At 43.4% G+C, this 26,918-nt stretch overlaps 2 protein-coding genes across 2 annotated transcripts; one reads left to right on the plus strand and one right to left on the minus strand.

Annotated features, from left to right (window-relative positions):
* Positions 1-3,377: 3,377 nt before the first annotated feature.
* Positions 3,378-11,417, plus strand: LOC310798877 (uncharacterized protein; the record flags this gene model as incomplete). Its single annotated transcript, XM_083661440.1, has 6 exons — positions 3,378-3,501; positions 7,658-7,789; positions 9,950-10,018; positions 10,554-10,613; positions 10,720-10,824; positions 10,993-11,417. 6 exons carry the CDS (start codon positions 3,378-3,380, stop codon positions 11,136-11,138), a joined length of 636 nt encoding a protein of 211 aa, XP_083517566.1. The 3' UTR covers positions 11,139-11,417.
* A 990-nt stretch (positions 11,418-12,407) lies between these two features.
* On the minus strand, positions 12,408-19,833 carry LOC310798691 (uncharacterized protein). The gene is made up of 11 exons (XM_083661248.1): positions 19,745-19,833; positions 19,564-19,633; positions 19,208-19,244; positions 17,831-17,941; positions 17,516-17,662; positions 15,583-15,682; positions 15,314-15,366; positions 14,540-14,656; positions 14,231-14,253; positions 14,032-14,122; positions 12,408-13,150 (listed from the first exon to the last, which is right to left on the minus strand). The coding sequence occupies exons 2-11, from the start codon at positions 19,630-19,632 to the stop codon at positions 12,855-12,857; spliced, it is 1,044 nt and encodes a 347-aa protein (XP_083517374.1). The 5' UTR covers position 19,633; positions 19,745-19,833; the 3' UTR covers positions 12,408-12,854.
* Between the last annotated feature and the right edge of the window lie 7,085 nt (positions 19,834-26,918).

The raw sequence follows: 26,918 nt of genomic DNA on the forward strand, positions 1-26,918 counted from the left end.
TCCTGGTTGCTACTCCACCCTCTGCCGATCTGGGGAGAGCCGAAACTGGCTCCATGCTTCCTCCGAGATATGGGCAGTTAGCCAGCCGCTTCTTTTCACCTGACAGGGGAAGCTTCACCGGTAGGACATAGCACGTGGGAGGTTCACGCTATTCCAACCGGTTCCCCTCCCTCCGAACAGGCGCCCTTAACGACTAGAGGAGGAACCACATTAGCAACCAGGATATTGCATGTTTTGGTGAAGGGGGTTCCTATATGAAGGAAACCCCCGTGAGGCACGGGGAGAACATGCAAACTCCACACAGAAAGGCCCTTTTGCCGACCCCACCCGGGCGGTGGGCACTCGAGGACATGCGGACGGGCACGCATTCCTTCAGAGTTCACAGCGTCCCAGGTGGGAATCGAACCCAGGACCTTCGAGCTGTGAGGCGACAGCGCTTACCACTGCACCACCGTACCCCCCCAATACAGCTCTATGGACATGATAAGAACTTACATTAAGGTATTACTAATACTCAGATTAAACAAATGCAGTTATAGAAACTACAACTATTATGCTACCATTTTTGGAACATACATTTGTTAAATAACAATAAATAATTAGCCAGGCTAAGACTATAATATTTCAGTCTTCTCCTGGTCTAATTGTCCGCATTACATGCCTCTCTGCCTGTAGTAGATTGCTACTACCGAGACGGCCTACAGAGAGGAGGTGAGGGTCCTGGAACAATGGTGCCAGGACAACCACCTCTCTCTGAACGTCTCCAAGACCAAGGAGATCATTGTGGACTACAGGAGAGGGGGGGGCACACACCCCCCAATCACCATCAACGGCACAGTGGTGGAAAGGGTGGACAGCTTCAAGTACCTGGGAGTCAACATCCACCAGGACCTGACCTGGGCCGGCCACACCGCCACTGTGGTCAAAAAGGCCCAACAGCGAATACACGGACTCAGGCGCCTGAAGAAGTTTGGGCTAAGGAAAGAAATCCTCAGGGACTTCTACAGAGGCACCATTGAAAGCCTGCTGACTGGCTGCTTCACCGCCTGGTACGGGAACTGTACCACCATGGACCGCAGGGCGCTACGGAGGGTGAGGCGCGCGGCCCAGCACGTAACAGGAGACGAGTTGCCAGAACTGCACGAACTGTATAACCAGCGGTGCCTCAGGAGGTCCCTGAAGATCATCAAAGACACAAACCATCCCCACAACAGCCTGTTCTCCCTGCTACCCTCAGGGAGGAGATACAGGGTTCCAAAAACACGCACAAATCGCTTGAGGAACAGTTTCTTCCCGCAGGCCACGAGACTCCTAAATATGCACAAATAGTGCAGTAGTCGTACCGCAGTACCGTACTGCAGCTGCTACTATTACGGATGCCTAACGTTTATTTGTAAATTTAAGTGTATGTTTAATAAGGTGCCTAACGTTTAATTGTAAATTTAAGTGTATGTTTAATAAGGTACATGCTATTTGCACATGTATGTATAAAACGTCGAATTTGGAATGTCTGAACACGTCTAACGTATGCACATGACATGTGCACCTATGTGCAATGAATATGCCACTGTCGTATAAGCCACCGACTTGTCTTATTGCTTATAAGATGCCTATTTCTTATTGCCTTATTGCTGTCTTATTGCTTATTGATGCCTATTTCTTATTGCCTATTACTTATTGCTTGTTGCCTATTTGTACTATGTCGTAAACGGAGTCCACTGCACAAGAATTTCACACGTGGTACTTGTACCATGGAGTGACAATAAAAATCTTGAATCTTGAATCTTGAATCTTGAATCTTGAATCTTGAATCTAGATATTCTGCAGTGGGGAGATACAGTATATCTAATAGTTCACCTGGTAGATTGTCTCTGTCTTTCTCTCTTGCTCTCCATCTCCACACACTGAGCTGCATCAGCATCATCTCAGTTCTTAGAAGAATGTTTATCTTCTCAACAGTAATAAGGTCAGGCACTTTTCTGGAGTAGAATTAAATGAGTGGCGTTTTACACTGAAATTACTTTGTCATGCACTGCTGAGGAGGAGAGAGAGAGAGAGAGAGAGAGTGTGTGTGTGTGTGTGTGTGTGTGTGTGTGTGTGTGTGTGTGTGTGTGTGTGTGTGTGTGTGTGTGTGTGTGTGTGTGTGTGTGTGTGTGTGTGTGTGTGTGTGTGTGTGTGTGTGTGTGTGTGTGTGTGTGTGTGTGTGTGTGTGTGTGTGTGTGTGTGAAATTAGACCGACCGACAGAGAGAGAGAGAGAGAGAGACACACACAACATCAGCCAAAAAAGGCATGTTTTGGCTGAAACGAGATGGTGACAGTGGAAAAAGTGGAGGGTGGAGGGGGCTTGTTTTTGGTTCAGAGTGGTATACACAGAAACCAGTTGGAGGGTCGTCGAGAGAGCGAGAGAGAGAGAGAGAGGGAGAGAGAGGGAGAGAGAGAGAGAGAGAGAGAGAGAGAGAGAGAGAGAGAGAGAGAGAGAGAGAGAGAGAGATGGTAGAACAAGATCAATGCATCGGTTAAATGGTAGGTTTGTTATGAGTCACCATCACTGACATTTTGTATGAATAACCCTTCTGGTCCCCTCTTCAGTCACACACTCAGAGGGTCCCAGCTTACATCTGTCAGCGTCTCATCCTCTTTAAGGCAAGGCATGGTAAGTAGCAACTTATCTTCTACTTCAGCTGTCAGTCAAGTCTTCCATAAGAGCGCCCTGTCGAATTCCTGAGTGTGTTCTAGGATCTAATTGGTATAAATACCAATTAGTGACAGTGACATTTTCACAGTCAGTATGACAGCACTGACACCGCTCTCGTCAGTGACTCTGTCTTGTGTCTGTACTGAGTTATCACAGACAAGCATGTCCAACATGTCAGGAAATTATTATTTTTGCCAACAAAGATGATGATATGACTGTCTGTGTGGATCATCATTCATGGGAATACAGTATTATACAATATTATTAATTTCATATTTTTTTTACAGAATGCTCGTTTCATTCAATGCCTGTTGATAGTATGATGAGATTGCATCTGACCCATTTAATCATTGTCGTCGTCTTCTTCTTCTCGTCCTTCTTCCCAGATGCAGCCACTCTGCTACATTAGTTTAATTTTCATATTCCAGCCCTCTGTGCATTCCAGTGTGATACAGTGTGATACAAATAAGCAATATTCCAGGGCAAACAAGTGCTGTGACAAGTGCGAACCAGGTAGGCTACACTGACTGAATTAAGTGATAAAATTAAGTTTTAATACAAACAGATTCTCACTGTCATAAAATACTAGTGGATGTTGTGAAGAAAAACGACCATAAGACTAATAGAAAACGTTGTAAGTCTGCGATGCATTATTAAACTGTGTTTATTTCAGGTTCCTACATGGATTCGCGTAGTGAATCCAGCTGTACCATAAAGTGTTCCACCTGCCCAAGTGGGTCCTTCACGTCTACCTACAACGTGGACCAGGACTGCTCTTTCTGTGAATCCTCCTGCAAAGGGCCACGTGAGTAACTCTGTGTGTGTCTGTGTGTGTGTGTGTGTGTGTGTGTGTGTGTGTGTGTGTGTGTGTGTGTGTGTGTGAACTGAACCATCTAAAAGCCCAGCCTTCAACGTGACGTCACAAGCTAACGCCTGTAGCGTCAGTTTCTTCGTAACTGATGGCACATAGATGTCACGTGGAGGCTGGGTTTCCCCAGGCTACTATAACACATCCATTAGAACCCCAAACACAGAAAATGTGTAAGATCTTTTATACTAGATAAGACGTGCAAGTAAAAGGAGAACACAGAAATTACCTGAATATTAGAGGTGACATATGTAGCATGGTGAGCACTTTTGAAACGTTGTTTCCCATAATGTTACTTCATCATCTGTGCACATCTACGTTCACACAATGACAGCCATCCTTAGTGCTTGAATCTAATCTTTTCTTTTAGTCACTCAGATCAGTCTTTTTTATGACTGTGTGAACAGTACAAGTCACATTGAAAGTGACTTTTTTAAAGACGACCTGGGCTACTTTCAAATGTGGTAAAACATCAGATTCGAATCTGATGTTTTTGAAAATGACTCTGGTGTGAACAGACATCTGGCCCATATCTGACTTAATGTGCGTTCCTTTATCGCAAAATAACTGGGATGTGGAGGCTAAATGACGTCACATCCGTTTTGTTAGCGTTCCATTTGCAGAAAAGCTGAGCTGGGAAGTTCACTGTTCACTGGTCAGATCCACTCGCTAGCCAGGCTAGCCATTGTTAGCAATAACAGTTGATAACAAGGCATTTCGCGGCATTTTGGGTGTCCACCCGCTATGCCGACCACCCGCAATGCCGACCTTAGGTTTAGGCGTGGGGGGTGGGAGAGGTTAGGTTTTGGGTTAGGGTCTGGGGGAGGTTAGGTTTAGGCGTGGGGGTGGGAGAGGTTAGGTTTTGGGTTAGGGTCTGGGGGAGGTTAGGTTTAGGCATGGGGGCTGGGAGAGGGGAGGTCGGAACAGCGAGAGGTCGGAACAGCGACATGGAACCGGCATTTTGCGCATACAAACACTGCAGCCTCATGTCCACACAGATAGAAGTTAGACAGTGCTGTGTCTACAGCTGATTTAATGAGACACAAACAAAACAGAAGTGCTAAACAACATTACTACGATTATACTGTTGTTGGGGCTGCTGAGGCTCCTACGAGTTTGGAATGGGAAATACCAGCTCTGGTGACGTCACTGTCCCAGCTCGTGACCTTTGAAGTCGTAAGATTACCAGTTCCCAGTTATAAAGGAATGCACGATTAATGCTTCAATGTGACTTCTTCTTCTTCTTCTGTTGAGTTTTATGGCAGTTGGCATCCTAAAATGGTGCATTACCGCCACCTACTGTATTGCTAAAACTATAGTGCAAATACAATATCAATAAAAAAGAGTGTGTGTTGTGGCCGCATGCATGTGTTGTAGTGTCCGTGTGACAATAAAGACAGGCTTCCGTCTGAAATCGCGTTTTTTTTTCTTTCGTGCTGCGTGTGACGTTATTGTTGTTCTTCTGCGCATGCGGGTCACTTCATGTCCGTGATCTGTTCACATTGGAGTCTGGATATGGGCCACTTTTAAAAAGTCTGTGTGAACAGCCACACAACAAATCAGATGTGAGCAACACATCAGATTCAAGCACTAAGGTTTGCTGTGTGAACGTAGCCTAGTAGCATGGTGACCACTTTTGAAACATTGTTTCCCATAATGTTACTTCATCATGTGTGCACATACATCCATGTGTGGCTGTGTGTCGTGTGTGTCTTGTATGATTCATCTCTCCGATCAACTGTACAAAGCCCCAAAGGCAGAATCGTAGAAGTTGCTCAACTCTGTCTGGGTCTCTCTCATACTTGCAGAGAAGTGTTATTGAAACAGTATGGAAGGGGTTTCCCCATGCTGTGTGTCATAGTGGGATACAGACAGTCAAAGAGAGACAGAAGGCAGGGGGGTCTGAGAAAGGCTGAGTCAGGGGGTTTGGTATTATTGGCTGGGTGGGATTCAGCAGTTAGAGGTTCATGCTTTAAATAAATGTGTTAAAATAAATAAATTATCAGCATCAGCAGCACATCCCACCTCAGCCGGTGGGGACATGAGGAGGTTGATAGTGGTAGACCGTCGTCAGTGGAAAAAAAAGATAGTAAAGACATAAACATCGGAAACTGTTACCAGACAGAAATGTCATACTTGATGTTATTTCTCAGGTCTGTGATCTGCTACAGGTGAACGAAAATAGAGTCTGTCTGCTTACTTTTTTAAATGTCAGAGTGGAAATTGGGTCAAACACAGACACTGACTTGTAGGTGGAAAATACGCCTTTTGAACTTTCTGTACTTATTTTAATCTAATCTAAAGGGCAACCATATTTTATGCCAGTGTGTTCACATTTCACCCACATTACAAATGTAAACAAACCTTTTGAAATCTCAAGATAGCTGTAGAACTCATGGATAGCTGTCACATATTCGGTGTTTGTGACAAAACTCATAAGCAGACAATCACATCAACTTTGGGAGACAACAACGCAACAAACTGCAGTGCAAGCTCAACTAATTTTGGATGGATTTTTAATTTGTCTAATTTCTAATTTTTAATGTATATGAAAAAGATCCTGGCAGACACTGCTATTGCAATATAACACTATAGTCCAAACAAAGAGTGAAGAAGGCTCACACACTTTCAAAAAACGAGGCGTACGGATGCAAAAAATCCGGCTTGGCACTATGGTGAATTAAAGCCGGATTCTTTGCATCCGTGGGCCTCATTTTTTGAAAGTGTGCGAGCCCTCTTCACTCTTTGTTTGGACTATTTACCTGGCCTCACGCACCTTGAGCAATCGTTTGTAAGCCTGAGTCTTAAAGAGCGCAAACCTCCTCTGCTACTATTGAATACAACACTATAAACATGAATTCACTCATATATAGGCCCAGTCAGACCATCATCAGACAGAGTTCATACATTGATGCTTTCATATTTCATTCTAATGTACCTGCGCTATTGGATGTCCAAGTTTCCCCCCCCCATCATTCTGGGAAACTGTTTCAAAAGGGGATGCCACCACGCAATTACAGATTGGACAATTATACTTTGACACTTTCATATTAATATTTCACTACAGTAGAAAGTTTTCACTTCACATATTACTTCAAATCAAGTGAAAAGAGAATTACCTACAGTGGTCAATCAAATATCATAGTTACATGTTTTACTTGCAGATTCAATATAATCTTGCCTAAAAATCCTAATTTATCAGATTAGAGTAGATTGACCTCTTCTAAAGCCACCTATTTCTGAAGAGAATGGTGAAAACGACATACCCAAACTAAAATACTTACTGTGGCTGAACCACTGGGGTTACAGACAACTGCCTGACCTTTTCTGAAAGGTAAGACTTTGAAGTTTCTGTTCCAAGTGTCAGAATGACTATGTGTTACTGACCCTGAGTAACACCAGCTCAAACACAGTGGTTGATTCTCACCTAGAATAAAAAACACTTTTAGAGTGTAAACAGTTACCTGTGGTTGTGGTATGTATGGCTAGAAACCCAATGGAGACATAGCCACAGGCCTTACCACATCCCAACTCAAAGAAGATGGAAAAAATACCAAAACATGAGTATTTGGCAGTGGTTTTTGTAAGGAGATACCTAGGCGGATTTCCAAAAAGCCATTATAAAAAGCCATTTGAAAAAGCCAAATAATCTGAAATGTTGTCTTTGTCTTTGTACAAAGACGGCTATAACTTCTGCTGTGTTGATCTGATCTGAAAAAGGAAGACATGGTTCGATGCGCAAGATTCAGCCGGTTAATTTGGTATGTAGCATGAACAGCATTGTTCAGAATTAACTACCTAATTAATCACATAAATGACAGATGAACAGCAAAAAAATCAAAAACGCAACGCCGGGGTTACGGTGCCATGCAAGAGGTTTTAATGATGCCTATGGGGAAATTGGATATTAATCAGATAAGAATATCAAGGCAATAGAAAGTACTACAACATGCATTTACACCAACCAAACATACTGATAATGTGGATCAAGTTTTCTATGAACGATGACCATTATTGTTATAGAGCTGAACAGTCACATGACATATCTTGCCCCGGAAGTGAGTTTAATCCCATTCATTCTTTGTTACAACAGATCTTAAGTTGAAGTCAGCATGCGATACCACTCACAATGTAGTGTGCACCTGTGAGCCTGGCTACAGATGCACATCAGACCCGTGTCGCCGCTGTGAGCCGATACCAAGCATCTCTCACGTCTCCTCCACAGGTAGGCTACAAAATGGCAGTATTTTTCAAGTATTGTGCATCAAGTCATTTTTCATTTGTGCAACTTTTAATAAATCAATAACTAGCCCTAAACCCAGACAGTTTGAATCAAGATCGCCATGCGAATCTTATTCTGCTCATCACCAAATTCATTTCACAAGAAACATTGATAGTTTTATTACATTCTAAAGTTATTTTCAAGCTTCTGCCAAAAAAATAAAAATTGTTCAGCAGGAGGACTGCAAGTCTGCATAGCAACAGCTGTAGCTTGCACTGTAACCAAAGAACTTACATTGATAAGAACAGAAGGAATAGGTTGTTGCAACAGGGGGAGCACGACATTTATTTGCAACGCTTGCACTACTCTGCCTCTGAATGGCTGTCATGGTTCTGTGCTCTTGTCCCATTGGCGCAAGGAGGCATTTTCAGGCCAAAATGGCAGCAGCACTGTTGTTAAAAGAAAAGCACTAGACTTCATCTCTTGCCTTCTATACTATTAGCTGTAGCAACAGAGAGAGAACTGTAACCATAGTGGGGGGGGGTACAGTGGTGCAGTGGTAAGCGCTGTCGCCTCACAGCTCGAAGGTCCTGGGTTCGATTGCCCGTCCGCATGTCCTCGAAGGAGTGCGTGCCCGTCCGCATGTCCTCGAGTGGGGTCGTCAAAAGGGCCTTTCTGTGTGGAGTTTGCATGTTCTCCCCATGCCTCCCGGGGGTTTCCTTCATATAGGAACCCCATTCACCAAAAACATGCAATATCCTGGTTGCTAATGTGGTTCCTCCTCTGGTCGTTAAGGGCGCCTGTTCGGAGGGAGGGGAACTGGTTGGAATAGCGTGATCCTCCCACGTGCTATGTCCTACCGGTGAAGCTTCCTCTGTCAGGTGAAAAGAAGCGGCTGGCTAACTGCCCATGTCTCGGAGGAAGCATGGAGCCAGTTTCGGCTCTCCCCAGATCGGCAGAGGGTGGAGTAGCAACCAGGATAAATAAATTAAAAAATTTGCACTAATGGGGGGATAAAAATGGGATAAAAACGAGAAAAAAAGAAAAAAAACTGTAACCATAACTAATCTGGTAAGGTTGTCCTTCAGCCTCTTCAAACAAGCAATCAAAAAATAAAAAGTTTATAGTGCGCCCCAAATAAATTGAAAAAAACCTCTAATCTTGGTTAGCCAAGTGCTTGTCTGCAGGCAGTAAATCAACAAAACGGTGCAGACTTCTTCACTGCAGACTTTGCAGAGTGATATGATTAAATATGAAACAGCGCCCTCTTACCCAGAAATAAAGGAGTCAGAATGTGTTCAAAGCACTAGTGCTCCATCCTGATGACTGGCTCTCGGTACATCATTGCATTACCTATACTAGTAACATACTACTCATACTAACAGTATGAGTAGTATGTTACCTATACTATAGGTAACATACTACTCATACTAACAGTATGAGTAGCCTATAGGTCCTATAGGCTACTCATACTGTTACAGTGGTGTATAAAGTACTCGGAAACCATACTTAAGTAAAAGTAAAGATATCTTCCCAGAAAAAGACTTTGGTAAAAGTCAAAGTCACTCATTAGAATATTACTTGAGTAAAAGTCTTAAAGTACTTGATATTTTCTGTACTTAAGTATCAAAAGTAATTCTACTTAAGTATTGAAAGTAAAAAGTACAAGTAAATGCTGCAAAAAAAATCAAGCAAAAGACATGCCTGGGCTTGAGTGGAAGTCTATTTCTACTACTTTTTTCTACTTTTATAGCCGCTGGCAAACAATGTTATGTTGCATTACAGCCACCAAATGCAATGGCGTGTGGATCGTAATTAACGTAACTTGCAAACTAGGAGCACTGATTTGCCAAACCTGATTGCTTGCAGGCTACGCAATTTCTTCTGATTTTACTTTGTAACTAAGATGCTTGGGGGAAATGTAGTGGAGTAAAAGTATCCATTTTATTTGAGTAGTGGAGTAAAAGTGAAAGTTGACAGAAATATAAATACTCGAGTAAAGTACAGATACTCAGAAAAAATACTTAAGTACAGTACTTGAGTATTTATACTTAGTTACATTACACCACTGTACTGTTAGTATGCTTTTATATTCCCATTTATGTGTGAATGTCCATTTGTCAAGAGAGCTGATAAGTTCACTTACTCTCTCCCTCTACCCAGTCACCAAACCTGGAGCAACCAACACACCTGGAAAAGCCAAGCCTGGAACAACCAAGTCTCCTAGCAAAGGTAAAGTTAGTATACTAACTACTAGCCTATTTCACTTCCCACTATACTATCAATGCTTCCCACCCAAGTCACCCATTTTGTGTCTAAAAAGCAGGAAGTAAAACAGTTGCAAGCAAGACATTGCGTAGAGCCCCGGCTGGAACACCTAAATGGATTGGAAGTTGGAAACCCTCATTAGTGTTCTGCTTGCACCTGTTTTACTTCCTACCTTTTAGACACAAAATGGGTGAATAGACTACATGCACAACTTCTTTACTTCCTGAAATTAGTACAGCTTCTTTATTTCCTGTCCTACACTATTGGATGAACTGATTAATCAGGTGTGCCTGATCATTGTTGTGACTGCAGCACACCTGACATTAATCACTTCATCCAATAGTGATGACAGGAAATAAAGAAGCTGTACTAATTTCAGGAAGTAGTGGAGTTGTGCATGTAGCCCATTGGGTGGGAAGTGAAATGGCCAAATGATGTGTAAATGCCCATTTGTCAAGAGAGCAGCTGATAAGTTCACTTACTCTCTTCCTCCACCCAGTCACCAAACCTGGAGCAACCAACACACCTGGAACAACAGCCAAGCCTACTCCAAGCAACGGTAACGTAAACTAATATAACTGTCTATAAAAACAAATGAATTATTGAATTGACCCTTGAGTAAGCGTTGACATCAATTTCACAACAATCTGTTTCATCTCCTGCAGAAACGTGGTTCCTGGTGGTAGTCGGTGTTGTCGTGTGTGTGCTAACCCTAATCGCTGTGGCCGTAAAACTCGGGCCTTTTCTGCTATGTCTCAGGACAGAGCGCGGTTAGTAGCATTCACTAAAATGAAGCCTGTAACAATACAACACATTTAAAATCCATATCGAATTGCAAATATGTTAATTTGCACATCTTAATTGATTATTGTGTCTCACATATTTAATCTAATGCCTGCAAACACCTTCCCTTCTTCTCATGTTGTTAACATCATCAGGCTGCTTCGCCCCTGAGAAGACTCCACAGACGGGCACAGACGAGGAGACGGGCACAGACGAGGAGAAGGGCACAGACGAGGAGAAGGTGTCCATGCCAGTGCAGGAGATGTGTGGGAAATGTCAACAGGTGGACATTAGGTATTGATATCAGGAAAGATCTAACCTGAACTTGGATTAGTAAGATGTCAACAGGTGGACATATTGATTGCAGGAACGATCTAACCTGAACTTGGATTAGTAAGATGTCAACATGGTGGACATATTGATTGCAGGAACGATCTAACCTGAACTTGGATTAGTAAGATGTCAACAGGTGGACATATTGATTGCAGGAACGATCTAACCTGAACTTGGATTAGTAAGATGTCAACAGGTGGACATTGTCTCACTGCAAAACGTCTCTCATTCCTTAGGACATTTTAAGACAGATAGAGCCGAATGTCATCCCAGGCCATGTAATGGAAATACTAAGGTGTTTATAACGTATTTTCAGGCCTGCTGCTGTTGCCTAAGAGGAAATTGACCGTGATGTTTCCATTCAACATCTGGCACATTAAGATCATGAAAGAGTGTGAAAGGAAAACATAGAGATAAAGTCTGAACCCGTGTTTTAGAAACGCTGTTTTTATAATATGGCTGTATGTACTATGGTACACTATGTTGAAGATGTTACATCTTTACAATTATTGATATTTGTGTGTATAGATAGATTTATTTGGTGTAACTTTACAGATATTATATTGAATTGAATTGAATTGATTAGTTTATTTGGTCATATTATTCCAGAAATCAATTATCAATACAAGAATTGATATTATTATTATTATTTTATTATTATTATTGATTGATATAATACAGTATGTATGACATGGTGCCTTTAAAACAGAACTTGTCAATCACGAATAAACTACATTTATACTTTGAATGTTCTTTATTTAAAATAACATTTCATTGTAATAAAAATGCCCATTACTTGTGCAAAACAAACATTCATGTTAACCTAACTAGACAAAGTGAGCGTCTTAAATAGTATCGTACATCCTTAACTTATAACTTACAAAAGGGATCATCTTCCAGATACTTAAAACACTTCTTGAGTATAAATCAATGTTCGCGTTACGGTATACTTTCATTCTTGCATGGTGACTATGGTGTGCAGTGGCCACTGTGAGTATCCCCAGCTCCTGTAGAGGCAGTGTCACTGTAGAGTGCTGTGATCCAGAGATGGGGACTTGGACTTGGGACTTGAGTCACACTTAAGTCTCACTCACAGTGACTTGAGACTTGACTTGAGACTTGTCCTCAAAGACTTGAGACTTGACTTGAGACTTGTCCTCAATGACTTGAGACTTGACTTGGACTTGAGTTTTGGGACTTGTGAACAATCTTTATTTTATTTATTTTTTATTTTAAGGGTGCATTAATATCTATAAATCTAATTCTATACTGACAAATCTATACTGATGTCATCCAATCAATGCTGATACTGTATGCTAATAGGTAAGGAGTGAGGATAATACAGTACATGCTTTGAATTCCTTAGTTTTAGCTATGCAGTGTTCTAAGCAGACCGGATGGCATGCAGCAGATGATAGACTTGACTTGGACTTGTGACCAAAGACTTGAGACTTGACTTGGACTTGCCCCTCAAAGACTTGAGACTTGACTTGGAGTTGTGACCAAAGACTTGAGACTTGACTTGGACTTGTGATCAAAGACTTGAGACTTGCATCTCTGCTGTGGTCCCTCCACAGCTTGCCAGAGCTCCCCTTTGAGAGAATGCTTTTAGGAGGATAGGTAGATGATCAGCCGTCACTCACAACCACTTACACACTAATGTCCTTGGATTGGTTATCATGCGTCATAGCTGCGCCTCCTCTTTGGACATGTGGCAGTCCTTCCCCTGCTCCTGAGAGGGGAAGAAGAAGACTCTGTCCACCTCTCCGTTCCTCTCCTCCTCAGACAGGTGAGCGGAGGGAGAGGGCATGGGGTGAAACACAGGGCAGTCTCTTTCTTCTTCTTCTTCTTCTCCTCCTCCTCCATCGCTCGGCACCTTTCTGGTCTTCTCCCCCTGTCTGGCCGTCGGGTCCGCTTGGCCAGTGAACTGACTGAGCAAGCTGAAGATGACCGTCCCCGCATTGTGAACATGGACTTGACCTGAGAGAGACAAAAGGGTGTAAATAAAGAAATACAGTTTCCCCACACAAATTGACCTGTAGTTGTGCACTGCCATATATAGATTAGGACAGTGATTTATATATATATATATATATATATATATATATATATATATATATATATATATATATATATATATATATATATATATAAATATAAATAATAAATATATAAATAATAAATAAATATATATATAGATACACTGTATATATACTGTGTGTATATATATATATATATATATTTATATATATATATATATATATATATAAATAATATATATATATAGATACACTGTATGTGTATCTATATCTATATATATATATATATATATATATATATATATATATATATATATATATATATAACCACAGAGGATTAGGGTCACTTGTGATTTTTTTAAGTTATGAATTTAAATCAGGATTCTGAGAATAAAGTCAGAATTCTGAAAATAGGTATTCTGAGTTTAATGTCAGAATTCTGAAGAAAAAAAGTCTGAATTCTGAGGGGAAAAGTCTGAATTCTGAGATTGAAGTCAGAATTCTCAGATTAAAGTAAGAAATTTTACGAAAGAAGTCAGAATTCGGAGGAAAAAAACATACTGTTACATGTGACATCACTGATGATGTCACTGATGCTATTACCAATGTACCGGAATTTGAATGTGTGGGTGGGTTCCCTAGATTTTTGTGACATCAAAGTGGGGTCACAAGCCTAAAAAGGTTGGGAACCCCTGGATGAGGACAACTGATCACAAGTCAAACTCATAACAGTTAAGACAGCTGCATCTTTAGTTTGTTTTATTTTCTTAAGAGTAAAGATGTTTCACATTAAAAAAAAGTCTTCATTTCATTCATCAGTACCCAGATTGACTGCTGCAAGGGGACTGGATGGGTCTCTGGGGTATTGGTGAATTGGCTCCTTAGCTTTGTGAGATGAGGCATCTCTCTCTCCCTAAAGGAAGAGCACATACAGTAAATCAGTTTGGGGGAAACATAAGAGAAAACAAAACCAGATCTGTAAATCGAATTTGCACAAAAAATCTTGAAATTAGCCACTTACCTCATTACACAGCTTTACAATAGCTGGAAATCAGAAGATGAAATGAATGAATAATATAAAATCAAATAAAAATTCATACTGATTGACTGCACTTCATCAATGATTAATCATAGTGCATATGAGTTAGATAGCATTGTTCTTAAACATTTCTGCAACGCTCATAACAAATCCCTAATCACACAACTTAGAGGCCTTAAGTGATTTCTTTATTGTTTCCTGTTGGGCACTTTTAAGTTTTCAAGACTGCTATTGATCAGCTGAGTGAGTGGAAACAGAGCAGGTCCTGGAGAGATGCAAACACCACCTCACCTAGCTTGAAGCATGTTTCATCTCCCGGGCGACGGACACAGAACAGGATCACCAGGGCGATGCCCCCGACGGCCACCACTGGACACAAGATGGCTGCCAGCTCTCTGCTCGTCTTGTCTGAGAGCGAGAGACAGAGAGTGGAATATCCCAACATTATTGGAATGTATAACCAATTGTCTTAAAAACAGTGAATATCAATTAAACACACACATACACACACACGATTAAACACGATTTTAAAACACACGATATCAGACGGAAGCCCGTCTTTATTGTCACACGAACACACTACAACGCATGCATGCGGCCACAACACACACTCATGCTGACGGTGGCCGGTGAAATATGTCCTCTGCATTTGACCCATCCAGGCTTGTCCTTTCCTCCGGGGGGCAGGCCGGGAGCAGTGGTCGCTTTTTCTTTCCAGCGCCCGGGGGACCATCATTGGACCAATTCCAGATGTTGTCGTCACTGGTCGGATGACGATCTTCTGCATGTTTTTAGTGGGGGGTTATGTACGGAGGAACCCCCTGGGGGGTACGGGGAGAACATGCAAACTCCACACAGAAAGGCCCTTTCGACGAGATAGCCCACCTGGGCAGTAGGCACTGAAGATATGGGGGGGGGTCACAACTCCAGCGCCCACAGCGTCCCAGGCAAGAATCGAACTCAGGACCTTCTAGCTGTGAGGCGACAGCGCTGCCGACTGTGCCACCGTACCCCCCCCCACACACACACACACACACACACACACACACACACACACACACTCACCATTGTTGTGACTCGTTGCATTTCTCTCTGGAGCAACTCGCCGAGAGCCACAGCTGTGTAAGAGAAGTGGGGGGTCTTGAATAAATACACTGACAGACACATTTTAAGTACATCATTAAGTACCATTTATGAGGTTAGACTAAAACAGCTGTAATACCAGACGCTGAATTAATCCCAATCTCATATTAGTTTGATTTCATATGAAGGAGATTTTGCGTCTCCAGGCTGTGAGGTGTTTTAGTTTCACTGCAGAAACATGTCAAACTCACTTGGGGAGGTGGCAGGATGAGGATGTGGGGGAGGTGCTGCTGTGTCCTGTGGAAGCTTGAGTCTTCTTAATATGGCCTGAGGAGGTTACAGCCGGTGCAACTGGAACACAGGAGAACACAAAACACTAACTCCATGCCAGGCAAACGGACAAAGGAAAGGTTGATGATGGCCATAATCTGTTCTGTTAATTAGTCACTTCAAAACCCACTCAAGTACACTTCAAAAGACTCACTTCAAAACCCACTCAAACTCACACATCTCACTTCCCTTAACCCATTGATGATACCTGATGCAAAGCGGAAATTTTTTCGGGTGGCCATTTTTACAAATCGGAAATATTTTCGGGTGGCCATATATTCAAAGCGGAAATTTTTTAGGGTCACGCGGTTCGCAGTCTTAAAGGGATACACACACAAATGAGGGATATACATGCAAATGATGCATCAGGTATCAATGGGTTAAATGCATTCAAACAAAACCTGCAACAGGCCATTAGTTGACCTCTGTAGGCCTACCTGCTGACCAGCCCTCTGTAGGGCCACCTGCTGACCAGCCCTCTGTAGGCCCACCTGCTGACCAGCCCTCTGTCGGCCTACCTACTGACCAGCCCTCTGTAGGGCTACCTGCTGACCAGCCCTCTGTAGGTCTACCTGCTGACCAGCCCTCTGTAGGTCTACCTGCTGACAAGCCCTCTGTAGGTCTACCTGCTGACCAGCCCTCTGTAGGGCTACCTGCTGACCAGCCCTCTGTAGGTCTACCTGCTGACCAGCCCTCTGTAGGTCTACCTGCTGACCAGCCCTCTGTAGGCCTACCTGCTGACCAGTCCTCTGTAGGCCTACCTGCTGACCAGCCCTCTGATGGGCCTACCTGCTGACCAGCCCTCCGTAGACCTACCTGATGATCAGCCCTCTGTAGGCCTACCTGCTGACCAGCCCTCTGTAGGCCTACCTGCTGATCAGCCCTCTGTAGGCCTACCTGCTGACCAGCCCTCTGTAGTCAGCTCTCTGTATGCCTACCTGCTGATCAGCCCTCTGTAGGCCTACCTGCTGACCAGCCCTCTGTAGTCAGCGCTCTGTATGCCTACCTGCTGACCAGCCCTCTGTAGGCCTACCTAGTGTCCTCTAGAGAGAGAGTGGAATCAGCGGAGGACCAAAATGCGAGACTCATTAGCCAATGAACAGCCAGGAATGGGTCTCGCGCTACTTTTGCATGCTAAAATAAAGCTGATAATGTACAATTTGATTCAAGGGGGGGGGGGGGGGGGACCCTTTCAGAGCACAACACAAACTGTCTATTTTGCTGCAACTCGACAGTGCTGCTTAATCCAGGACCTTACTTCCTGGAACTCTTGAGAGTAAAAAACTGGTCTATTGGAGTGAATGGAGATGTCGGGACTCTTCTATCTACATGGCTCTGGGCCTACCTACTGACCAGCTCTCTGTAGGCCTACCTGCTGACCAGCCTTCTCCTCTCTATCTCCCTTTAGACTCCCAGAAAGTATATGCAATAACTCACCTTTTCTTGCGCAGTGTTTATAGATGTTTTTTAATCTATTTTTTACTTACTTACTATGCTGTCTTTTGCTGTTTCGTATGTACTGTATGTGTCATTTTCTGTTGACTGGGTTTATGTTATATATATACTGTTGCTGAGGCCCCTTGGTCAGCTCATCATTGTAAATGAGAACTGGTTCTCAATTGATTTGACCTGGTTAAATAAAGGTAAAAAAAATAGCTATGGAGAGAGAGGTCAGGGTGAGTCTTGTGGCATGGCGATCCATTTTCCTATCTTCCCCATGTTGCCACAAAACCCTGAAATACGGTATCAGCATTTTATCCTCCATGAGGCCCCATCATGCACGGTGTGGTTGAAATGGTTATAGGTTGGGGTTAGGTTGAAATTCTAAGAACATGCCACTGCTCAAGTATTTACCGGATGTGGTTGTCAGCACAGGAATCTTGACGCAGCGTTTGCAGTTTTGCGAGAGCGTGTCCGTGTCGGTGCACATGAAACCAGCCTCGCAACGACACGTGACGTCGGTCGTACCGGTGCAGTTCTGAATCATTCTCAGATGCTTTCCTGAGACAGACAGAGCAAAAAGTCCTCTGATGAGTGTTACTGGCACAGCTCATTTATAGTAAATGTCGTTTATCATCATAATTTATCATCAGTGTTATCATCATCATTTTGACAGGGAGTGATGCAATGGCCAACTAGATAGGAGTAATGGCAGGAGAGTGGCTTTACCAGGTCTACAGTCTCTGAAGCAGTAGTGGCAGCTGTCTTCGCGGTTGGGGTGAGATGTGTAGGAGCCGTGGGGACAGGGCTGACACACACCACAAGACGACTGAAACTCACCTGGAAGGAAGGAAGGGACGGAAAGAATGACGAATGGGGGGCGTGGCTGAGCAGAGACAAACAGGCTGGCAGAGAGAGAGAGAGACGGCTGAGGCCCAGAGTGCATATTAATGAAGGATGTGGTCGTACGACAGCTGCTGCGTGTGCACTATGCGTCGTTTTTCATCAAGACAGAAAGACAGACAGAGAGAGAGAGACAAAGACAGGCAGAGAGAAAGACACACAGACAGACATACAGACAGACAGACAGACAGACAGACAGACAGACAGACAGACAGACAGACAGACAGACAGACAGAGAGACAGACAGACAGACAGACAGACAGACAGACAGACAGACAGGTAGACAGACAGACAGACAGACAGACAGACAGGCAGACAGACAGACAGGCAGACAGACACACAGACAGACAGACAGACAGACAGACAGAGAGAAAGACACACAGACAGACAGACAGACAGACAGTTAGAAAAAGATATAGTCACTTCTTTCCAAACATTAATGACTGTTGATTGAAATGATCAAAACAAAGTAGAAGAGTGAGTCAGTCATATGAGGAGCAGACAGAGGGAGGAGCAACAGGGGGAAATAGCCTCTATAGCAGCAGGGGTGTCAAACATACGGCCCGGGGGCCAGAACCGGCCCGCCAAAGGGTCCAATCAGACCCACAGGATGAATTTGCAAAGTGGGAAAATTGCACTGAGAAGTCCTTCAGTCTTTTCCTGTATTCATCACTTATTGGTAAACTATCTTCAGCACCCTAGATTGAATATAGAGAAGAATTGCACAGTTGCCGTCATGTCAGTTACAGACAGTAGATTGTAATGATAGGCCTATGGTAGCTGAGATAACCCTATGTGAAAACCATGTTCTTAAAATGTACAGCAGTGGGAGCCACAATGACAAAAAATACTTTTGCAAAGAGCCACAATCCAAAAACGTCCCGTTCCTCCCCTGAAAGCAGTTTGGTTCAGTTTGAGTCTCACCAGCTCTTCAGCTCTCCACCTTTCTGAAAGTTGGTACTGGACCTTTGGGTCTTTTACTTTGTAATGTTGTTGCAAATTTGACCCTTTGAATTGTGGCATGATGTTATCACAAAGCAGAGAGATGCATTTTCCTGAACCCATGGATACAAAGAAAATCTTAGAAGTTCTAGCCCTTTTAGGTTCATGCTAAGCTAGTTTTCTCCAATGTGACAGAGTTTGCACTTGACCACCCAAGGGAGATATTACATGACATTATATTTGCATAATTATGTTTCTTACCTGGCAGACACATTTTACACCCTCCGTCCTGGCTCCCCTGTGGACACAACAAACCGCAAAATATTAATTTTAGTGTGTATATTTTACACACTAAAAGACACATTTATTTTTATATATTTTAGACACCCCCCTTTATAAAAAAAAAAGGTTTTGCCTGGTTTTGTAGTGTTATTTTTTGTTTTCCTCTAATGTATCTTATATTAAAAAATGAAAATGGACAATTTCAAATATATATATTTTTGTGTGTGTATAGCTTTGACAGTGAGTCTTATTTCTTATCATTTAAAATTAAAATGAAAAGAGGTTTTACAGTGATTTATATGATGAATTAGGCAAGTGAGTTTGGAAATGGTTACCAGGGGCGAGGCGAGCCCCGACTGTGCAGAGAGTATCAGAACAGCCACAAAGAAGAGCATCACTCCCATCCTATGAAAGTATAAAAAACAAAAGAAAAAGTCAATATATCTTGATTATCATTGAATAGGTATTCTTGGGGCGAGACATTAAAATATAACAAAAATTTAAATGTTTTTTTACCTTCGGAAGATGCACCTATTCTCCCCCTTATTTTGTCAACCAACTTCCTCAAAGTGTGAAGCTCTCTTTCTCTCTGTCTCTTCTCTCTGCTCTACTCATCATGTGTCATTGTTTCTTTACCTGTTACATCATCCTGTCTCTTCCGCCCACTCTGCATTCTATTTTGCTCTGTCCTGTTTACAACTTTGACGGTTTCTCGTGCAGCCCCGTCAGCGCTGTGACTAACATTTCTGCACCAAAGCTTCATCACTTTCCTTGCAAAGTGTGAGCTTTTATCTGTGTTGTTGACGGTTGAGATCAAATCTTTTGAACAGTGACAGTTGCTGTTTTGATTTTCACAAGGTTGTCTGATAACAAATTCATTGCTATCATATTTAATTTGTTTTAATACATTTTACTACACGTGAAAATAATTGCGAGCCAAATTCTCTTCAGTAAAAGTAGGCTAGAGCAGTGGTTCTCAAAGTGGGGTCTGGGGACCCCCAGGGGTCCTTGGGGGGGTTCCAGGGGGTCCCCAGCAAAAAAGGACAATATATTTTCACAAGAATTCCAATCATATAAGTAATACAATGATATTATGTATGACTATTTTGGTCATGGGTTTCATACACTTTCTGTTATATCTATAGCCGTTTTCACACATGCACTTTATACCGGGAAATGACCAGAAAGCGGTGTAATGCCTTCATGTGTGAAAGTTGTTTTCCGGTATAAGTGTGACCCCGTCATTGCGGACATTTCACCACTTTGGAGCTCGTCACAAGAGCGGTATGTCTGCTTCATGTGTGGGCGTGCCGATTTCCCCCCCTCCCCTCTCTGCTCGCTCTCTGGCCAGTCCTTCAGTCCTCCGCAGCCCGACAGGGAGGAGTGGGACAAACACAGCGAAAATGGCAGCGGCTTGTTCTGAGAGTCTTGCAAGCCGCCCAACGCTTGTAGAGAAAGCCGATGCACGAAGCGAAATGTGGAAGAATGTTGCTTACGTTGCCGACAGCGAAGGCAAGCCCGGACACATCAAACGAAGCCAGTCTGTAAAAAGTGCTTCAACGCAACGCAGGTGAACGGATAAACATCGAACCAGCCAGGCTATTTCTCTCTGACAGGGATCCCAACTTCTTCAAATATTTCAGTTCAAAGACTGGTTAGCGAATGTGAATGATACAACATACATGCCCTCTTAAAGGATGGGTTTTCCCGTGGGGAATATGAATATATATTAAATCTCACGCCCCTAAGGTTTTAGAATCCGTTGAAATTTTTGAAATTGGTTATTAACTGCCATGCCTATCAAGCATCTATCACATTATTTCCATGTCGCTCTGACGCAAAACGCGTCAGAGCGACACCCCCCGCCTTGCAGAAGTCGTGCACCTATGAACTACAACTGTTGTGAGCCATGGTCCCGCCTCTAGAGGTCCTCCACGCCCCTTCAGAGGTCTTCAACAAAAACGAAAAGGCAGCCATCTTTTTCAACCGCCTAGCCTGCTGTAGCTAATATTAGCTTCCCATAGTTCCTTGCAAAGAGACCATATCTCGGGAACGGAAGCACTAATAGACACGGGACTGGCGGCATTGGAAAGCTCGGTAAATTTTACATCTAGTAGTAGGTGGGTTGAAGTAACGAAATCAACGCTGAGCAATGTACCCATTTTTACACATTTTTACAGAAAATAGTTACAACATCAGATGCGCGTAACTCCTACGAAAATGCCTTAAAATGCATGAAAATTTTTTTATGAAGACATCTCCCGACATATATACTACAGTTTAAATTTGGTGCAATTTGGAGGCAATTTTATTTTCGATAATTTTCTTGTTCTTTGTATGTTTTATTGTCGAAGCCTTCTTCTTCTTCTTCTTCTTCTTCTTTGAGTTTTATGGCGGTTGGCAAACATATATGTGCATTACCGCCACCTACTGGAGTTTGATATCAGCCAAATGCCTGAGGGGTGGGCATGAAAACGAAGGCCACGCGAGCCCAGTGCATTGTGGGAAATGTAGTATTTCGAGTCCCCGCACCCGCACCTCCCCCCCCCCCACACACAGAGTGGATTTCGGTTGATATCTCTGTGAGTAAACCTCCAATTTCAAAAATTTCAACGGATTCGAAAACCTTAGGGGCGTGAGATTTAATATATATTCATATTCCCCACGGAAAACCCGGCCTTTAAGTCAAACGAGTGTGATTTATTGTGTGACAAACAAACTTATTTCACCATCGGAGTTTTGCCCAAAATAAGGACGATTCCCCATCCAAGTGCACACGTCACTCCCCACCCGCTCTGCAGTGCCCCCCCCCCCCCCCCGACCCCCCTCAAATACAGGTATTTTCGCTGCTGTTTTTCCACATGTGATCCCTCAAGTGTGAAGGGAAATTCTTGATTTACAGGTAATTTCCCTGTCTGTATGTGTGAAAACAGCTTGTGTGTGATGACTCTCCCATTCTCCTCTCTTGCAGGAGCCTGGTGTTGGGGTCGTTGGGCTGATTGAGTGAACCTGGGCCCAGTGCACTCACTCACACACTCACTCACAAAGTCAAAGGTAAAATAATTTATTAAACTAAGGGAAAATAACTAGACGACACAGACTACATTAAACAAACAAACAGAACAAAAGGTACATTGGTGAGGAGGGAGAGACTGAATGTTCTGACGGTCCACTGCACCCAATCAGCCTAACGACCCCAACACCAGGCTCCTGCTGCAAGACAGGCCAGGAGAGTGGGAGGGTCATCACAAAAGCTCAAATCCTATCCGATATGGGACGCTGAGACACAATCTTATCAAATGGGGTTCCGTGGTCTAAATCACGTCAGTTTAGGAGTCCTTGACATGAAAAAGTTTGAGAACCACCACTACTCTAACCAAGTTAGAGTAATGGAACCTGAAGTTCATAGACTTCTCTTTTAAGTGTATTAATTAATAACACTTAATAAACCACACACTAGTGGTACACCTCTTGCAGGCCTATTTTAAACTTTTACAAATCCAGACAGAAACTTCACCAGTGAGACTAAACTGAGCGTGAACCATAGAGCCAGTTTATAGCCTTCCATTGGTTGATTCTGCTGCCAATCAAACATGTGGCTAAATGTACTGCCTCCACCTCCATTTTGTTTGCTCTCCCTGCAGTTACAACCCCTCTCACCTCCCCCGAAGAGCATCACTTTGTGTTGAAAAGTGGTGGGGAGTGGGACATAAGGGCTCAGATGAAAATGAATAAATTAAATAAACGGTCTTCAACATATCAAGCTCAAACAACATCGTGGGAGTTTGAGTTGAGGTCACCTGGCTGGAACGGTGGTTCTCAAGGTGGGGTCCGGGACCATCAGGGGTCCTTGGGGGATTCCAGGGGGTCCCATCAAACTGACAAATTGTTAAATGAATTGTTAACACAATTAGAGACTGTATAACAATGACGACTATTTTGATCCTTTTCACGGACATCTCCACAATACGGTCATGGGATTCTGGACAAAATCATATCTAAAGGCCGTTACACACCAAGAGCGATGCGAATAAACAATTGCAAGGCAAATTTTGACCCAATCTGTCAATCACAGCAAAAGATTGTGTACGTACCGGAAGCGAATTTCTGAAAAATCGTCCTTGGTTTGAAAAAATAAACGCCACAATAATATGCACGGTTGCATTGACTGGATATAGGCAGTGGGCAAGGCACGAGAGGTTTTCCCACAAGGACAAGGAAGTAACCCTGAAAGCTGTAATTCCTTGAATGGCCAGGGCTCAGAAGTCCTGTCGTTCCCGTTCTCCCCCATGTTAAAATGCCCCACATTGTAACAGTGTAACAGCATCTTTACAGCCTGGGCCTTCGATTTTGGTCTATATAGCTAATTTCACCATTTCATAACAACTGTGGGGGGGTAATTTTTTATATAACTCGCCCGTTAAATAGATGATAGATAAGGGGGTGATTGACAGGTCGCCTGTCCATTGATCCGATTGCCGATTACGGACCAATAGCAGGTGGAGCTGCGGCTCTGGGGAAAGCCCCATCTCATGTGAGCTGCACAAGGACTCAACCCATTCCCTCCCGCTCTGCTGATGAAAAATCAAGATGGCGACGCCTACCACTTCAACCCAAAACGGGAACCCAAAATCAATGGGATAGCTCTGTCCATATTTTTTTAGGTCAGTGATGATATAGGTTCAAAAAATATTGACGTGCAAAATAATTGCACGAAAAAATTGCCCCTGGTGTGCAAGGACCTTAACAATAACAAATATTATCATAACAATATCACTGCCATAAAATATGACAAAGCAACAAAAGGAATAATTTTACTTTTTTTTTTACATTGCGCTTTTTTTTTTTTACAATGCGCGTTTGTTTCTTCTATATTAACATTGCATTGTATAACATTTATGTAATTATTATTAATTATGTTATTATAATGAATTATTAATTATGTAACATTTATTGGTGCAAGCTATTTGTCCAGATTTCTTTTAAACAAATTATGCTTTTAAAAAGTGTTGGGGACAAAATGGGCCATTTCAAAAAGTGGTGGGGACATGTCCCAAGCGTCCCAAGTGTAAAGGACACCTATGCCTCGCCCTTGCCCCATTCACATATCATGCTCTCCCACTCTTCATACACCCCTCCCCCCTAAGGGCTCTAGCCTGGGTAAACCCAGCCGCCACGTGACCTGCTCTCAGACCTGCTCTCAGTCACTACCTTGTGACTCGTAAGCAGGGTAAGCCTGAGAGCAGGTCACTGGGGGCTGGGTTTACCCAGGCTATAAGGGCTCTGCCTGATCCCTGCTTTTGTGTCTGTGTTCATTCAAAGTTGGACAATTAAGTTTGGACAATATTGTCCAAATTGCACCAAATATGTCACTGCACTTCCTTGGGTCCCCAGCAATAGACCTGCCAAGTGTGAAGTCGATTGGATGAACGGTTGTTGAGATCAACCACTTCCTGTGTTGCCAGCAATAGACCCGCCAAGTGTGAAGTCGATTGAACGGTTGTCGAGATAAACCACTTCCTTTGTTGCTAAGTATGACTATGCCTGTCCAAATGAATCATAACAAAATTTCATTTGTATTGCACTTTTCATTAGCAATAACATCTCAAAGTGCTACATTAGTACAAAAAAACAGGAGCTTAAAAGATCAACCAAAGCTGGAGCATAAAAAGCCTTAAAAGTCACATAATACAATGCCAGAGGTGGCCTAAAAGGTTAGGCGAAGGCTTTGTTAAAAAGGAAAATTTTTAAAAGTCTGTGGAGCCCTTAGGTCGTCGGGAACAGTGTTCCACAGACGAGATGCGGCCGAGCAGAAGGCCCGCGGTCCCCCATGGTGCGGAGCTTGGTCCTGGGGGGGATGGAGAAGGTGGTTATTGTTGGATCGGAGGTTGCGGTCGGAGGTTTGTGGTATATGAGTACCGGTAGTTCCTTGAGGTAGGTAGGAAATTGCACCCACTTCGACACTGCACTTCCTCAGGTTCCCAGTAGTCTCGCTCTCCACACTTCGTTTCTCGCTGTACCAGTGCAGGAGAGAGTCTGGCTCCACTTACTCTCACTCTGGTATAGACCTTATTCGATTGACGTCACTCATGTACTGGCACGCCCACCGCCGCCATATTGTCGACATAACGCAGCAGCTCTCAAGTGACAGCCTATGTGGAGCAGCGTTTATAGGAAGCTAGCCGCTGTTAGCGTTACCTGTATCGTTCCAATTGTGTTCGGATGGTGACCTGCGTTAGGCATGGCTGTAGTAATGACAGCAATAAAGTCCCCGTGGTTTGTTTCTATCTCTACCGTCCTCAGGCGTGAAGGGAGCGAGACGGAGGATACGTCAGCAGCACAGGAGATGTGTGGATAGTTGGGAGAGAGACAGGTGAAACTTTCTGACAGCTCCTCACAGCAAAGTCTGTTCACCTCGTTCTTTTGTTGATTTATTACAGGCATTAACGGCAGCATACAAACAACAACTGTGGGTTTTTATTGCTGTCATTACCATCGCTATTTTGTAATGGAACAGAAACGACAATAAGGCTGTTACTAGTTGTCAGCTGCAGCGCTGTGTGCGCGCAGGACGGTATGTCAACAATATGGTGCGTCCAGGGTTAGCGAATAAGGTCTATAGCGGGAAAGAAATGCTCCGTTATCTTTACAACTATCCACCGAAAGTACCAAGCAGGCCTGCACAATCCACATCTTCATCAAAACTTGCCATTTTCAGCGTGGTGGTTGCTAGCTAGCATTGTCGTTTCACAGCAACTGGGAAATGGTTGGAGCCAATGGCAGAGCTTATACCCGTAGACTGCTTCCTTTGAGTCAGAATTCAAATTGCACCGTACTGGGTTCAGTAACACAGTGACACACTTACCGAATGTGAAGTCGGCCCTAATTACAGAATTTTAAAAAACTGCTCCGTCGGGTCACCCACAGGGGGTGCTCTTTACACTTCAGCCCGAACGCACGTAAAATGGCATAGCTGTGGCCTAACAAAATTCTGCTCACAAACAGAAACTTCTCATTCTTATATAGGTTGAGGCCACGTCTCGTCATAGACAGTCCGCATGTCTGGGAACGCCCACAAAATGTTAAACGGCTGGCGCGCGAGTGGGGTAAAACCGCCGATACTGTATATCTCATGGGCTGACTCACTAAAAGACGGTGCTGCGGCTCTAAACTACAGGTTTGGGGGTTCTAGAGCAGAACACAAGACGTCTGCTTAGATGTGCGTTTACTGCGGTGGTTAAATCCCCAATCGTGTCTGCCTGGGCTGGGCTATCAGCTAAATTCTAACTTTGCTGAATGATAGAACGGGGGAATTTACCCCACCCTGACCCCGCCCCCAGGCTAACCCAGCGTCTATTGTGGGCGTTCCTAGAGCCTGTATGGGCGTTCCCAGACATTCTTTATAGGAATACGGTACATACGGACCGTCCTGGAATTATTAGATGATGAGGGAAAAATAAGTAAATAAATAAGAAAGTAACCCAATTCATTAGGCTACAGGTAAACGTGTTGCTCAGCTGCATTCTTTATTCTTTCCATCTCCCTTGACACATGACAGATCTCTGCAGTGAAGCTTCAGCTGAACCGGCTTTGTTTTGACATTTAAAGCTGCTGTCTAAGTCACACACACAAAGCACTCAGTCACTGTGATGAACACGGGAACTTACAGTCACATTGTTGTGTGGCACAA

Source organism: Poromitra crassiceps (assembly GCF_964638095.1).
Source record: "Poromitra crassiceps genome assembly, chromosome: 26".
In the NCBI taxonomy this organism is placed as follows: Eukaryota; Metazoa; Chordata; class Actinopteri; order Beryciformes; family Melamphaidae; genus Poromitra; species Poromitra crassiceps.

Excerpts from the sequence above, each read along its gene's own strand:
- LOC310798691 (XM_083661248.1), bottom strand. The coding sequence starts at position 19,632 with ATGGGAGTGATGCTCTTCTTTGTGGCTGTTCTGATACTCTCTGCACAG. Across the intron at positions 17,663-17,830 it reads CTTCAGAGACTGTAGACCTG|GAAAGCATCTGAGAATGATT; the intron begins GTAAAGCCACTC and ends TGTCTGTCTCAG. Across the intron at positions 14,657-15,313 it reads TGCAACGAGTCACAACAATG|ACAAGACGAGCAGAGAGCTG; the intron begins GTGAGTGTGTGT and ends TCTCGCTCTCAG.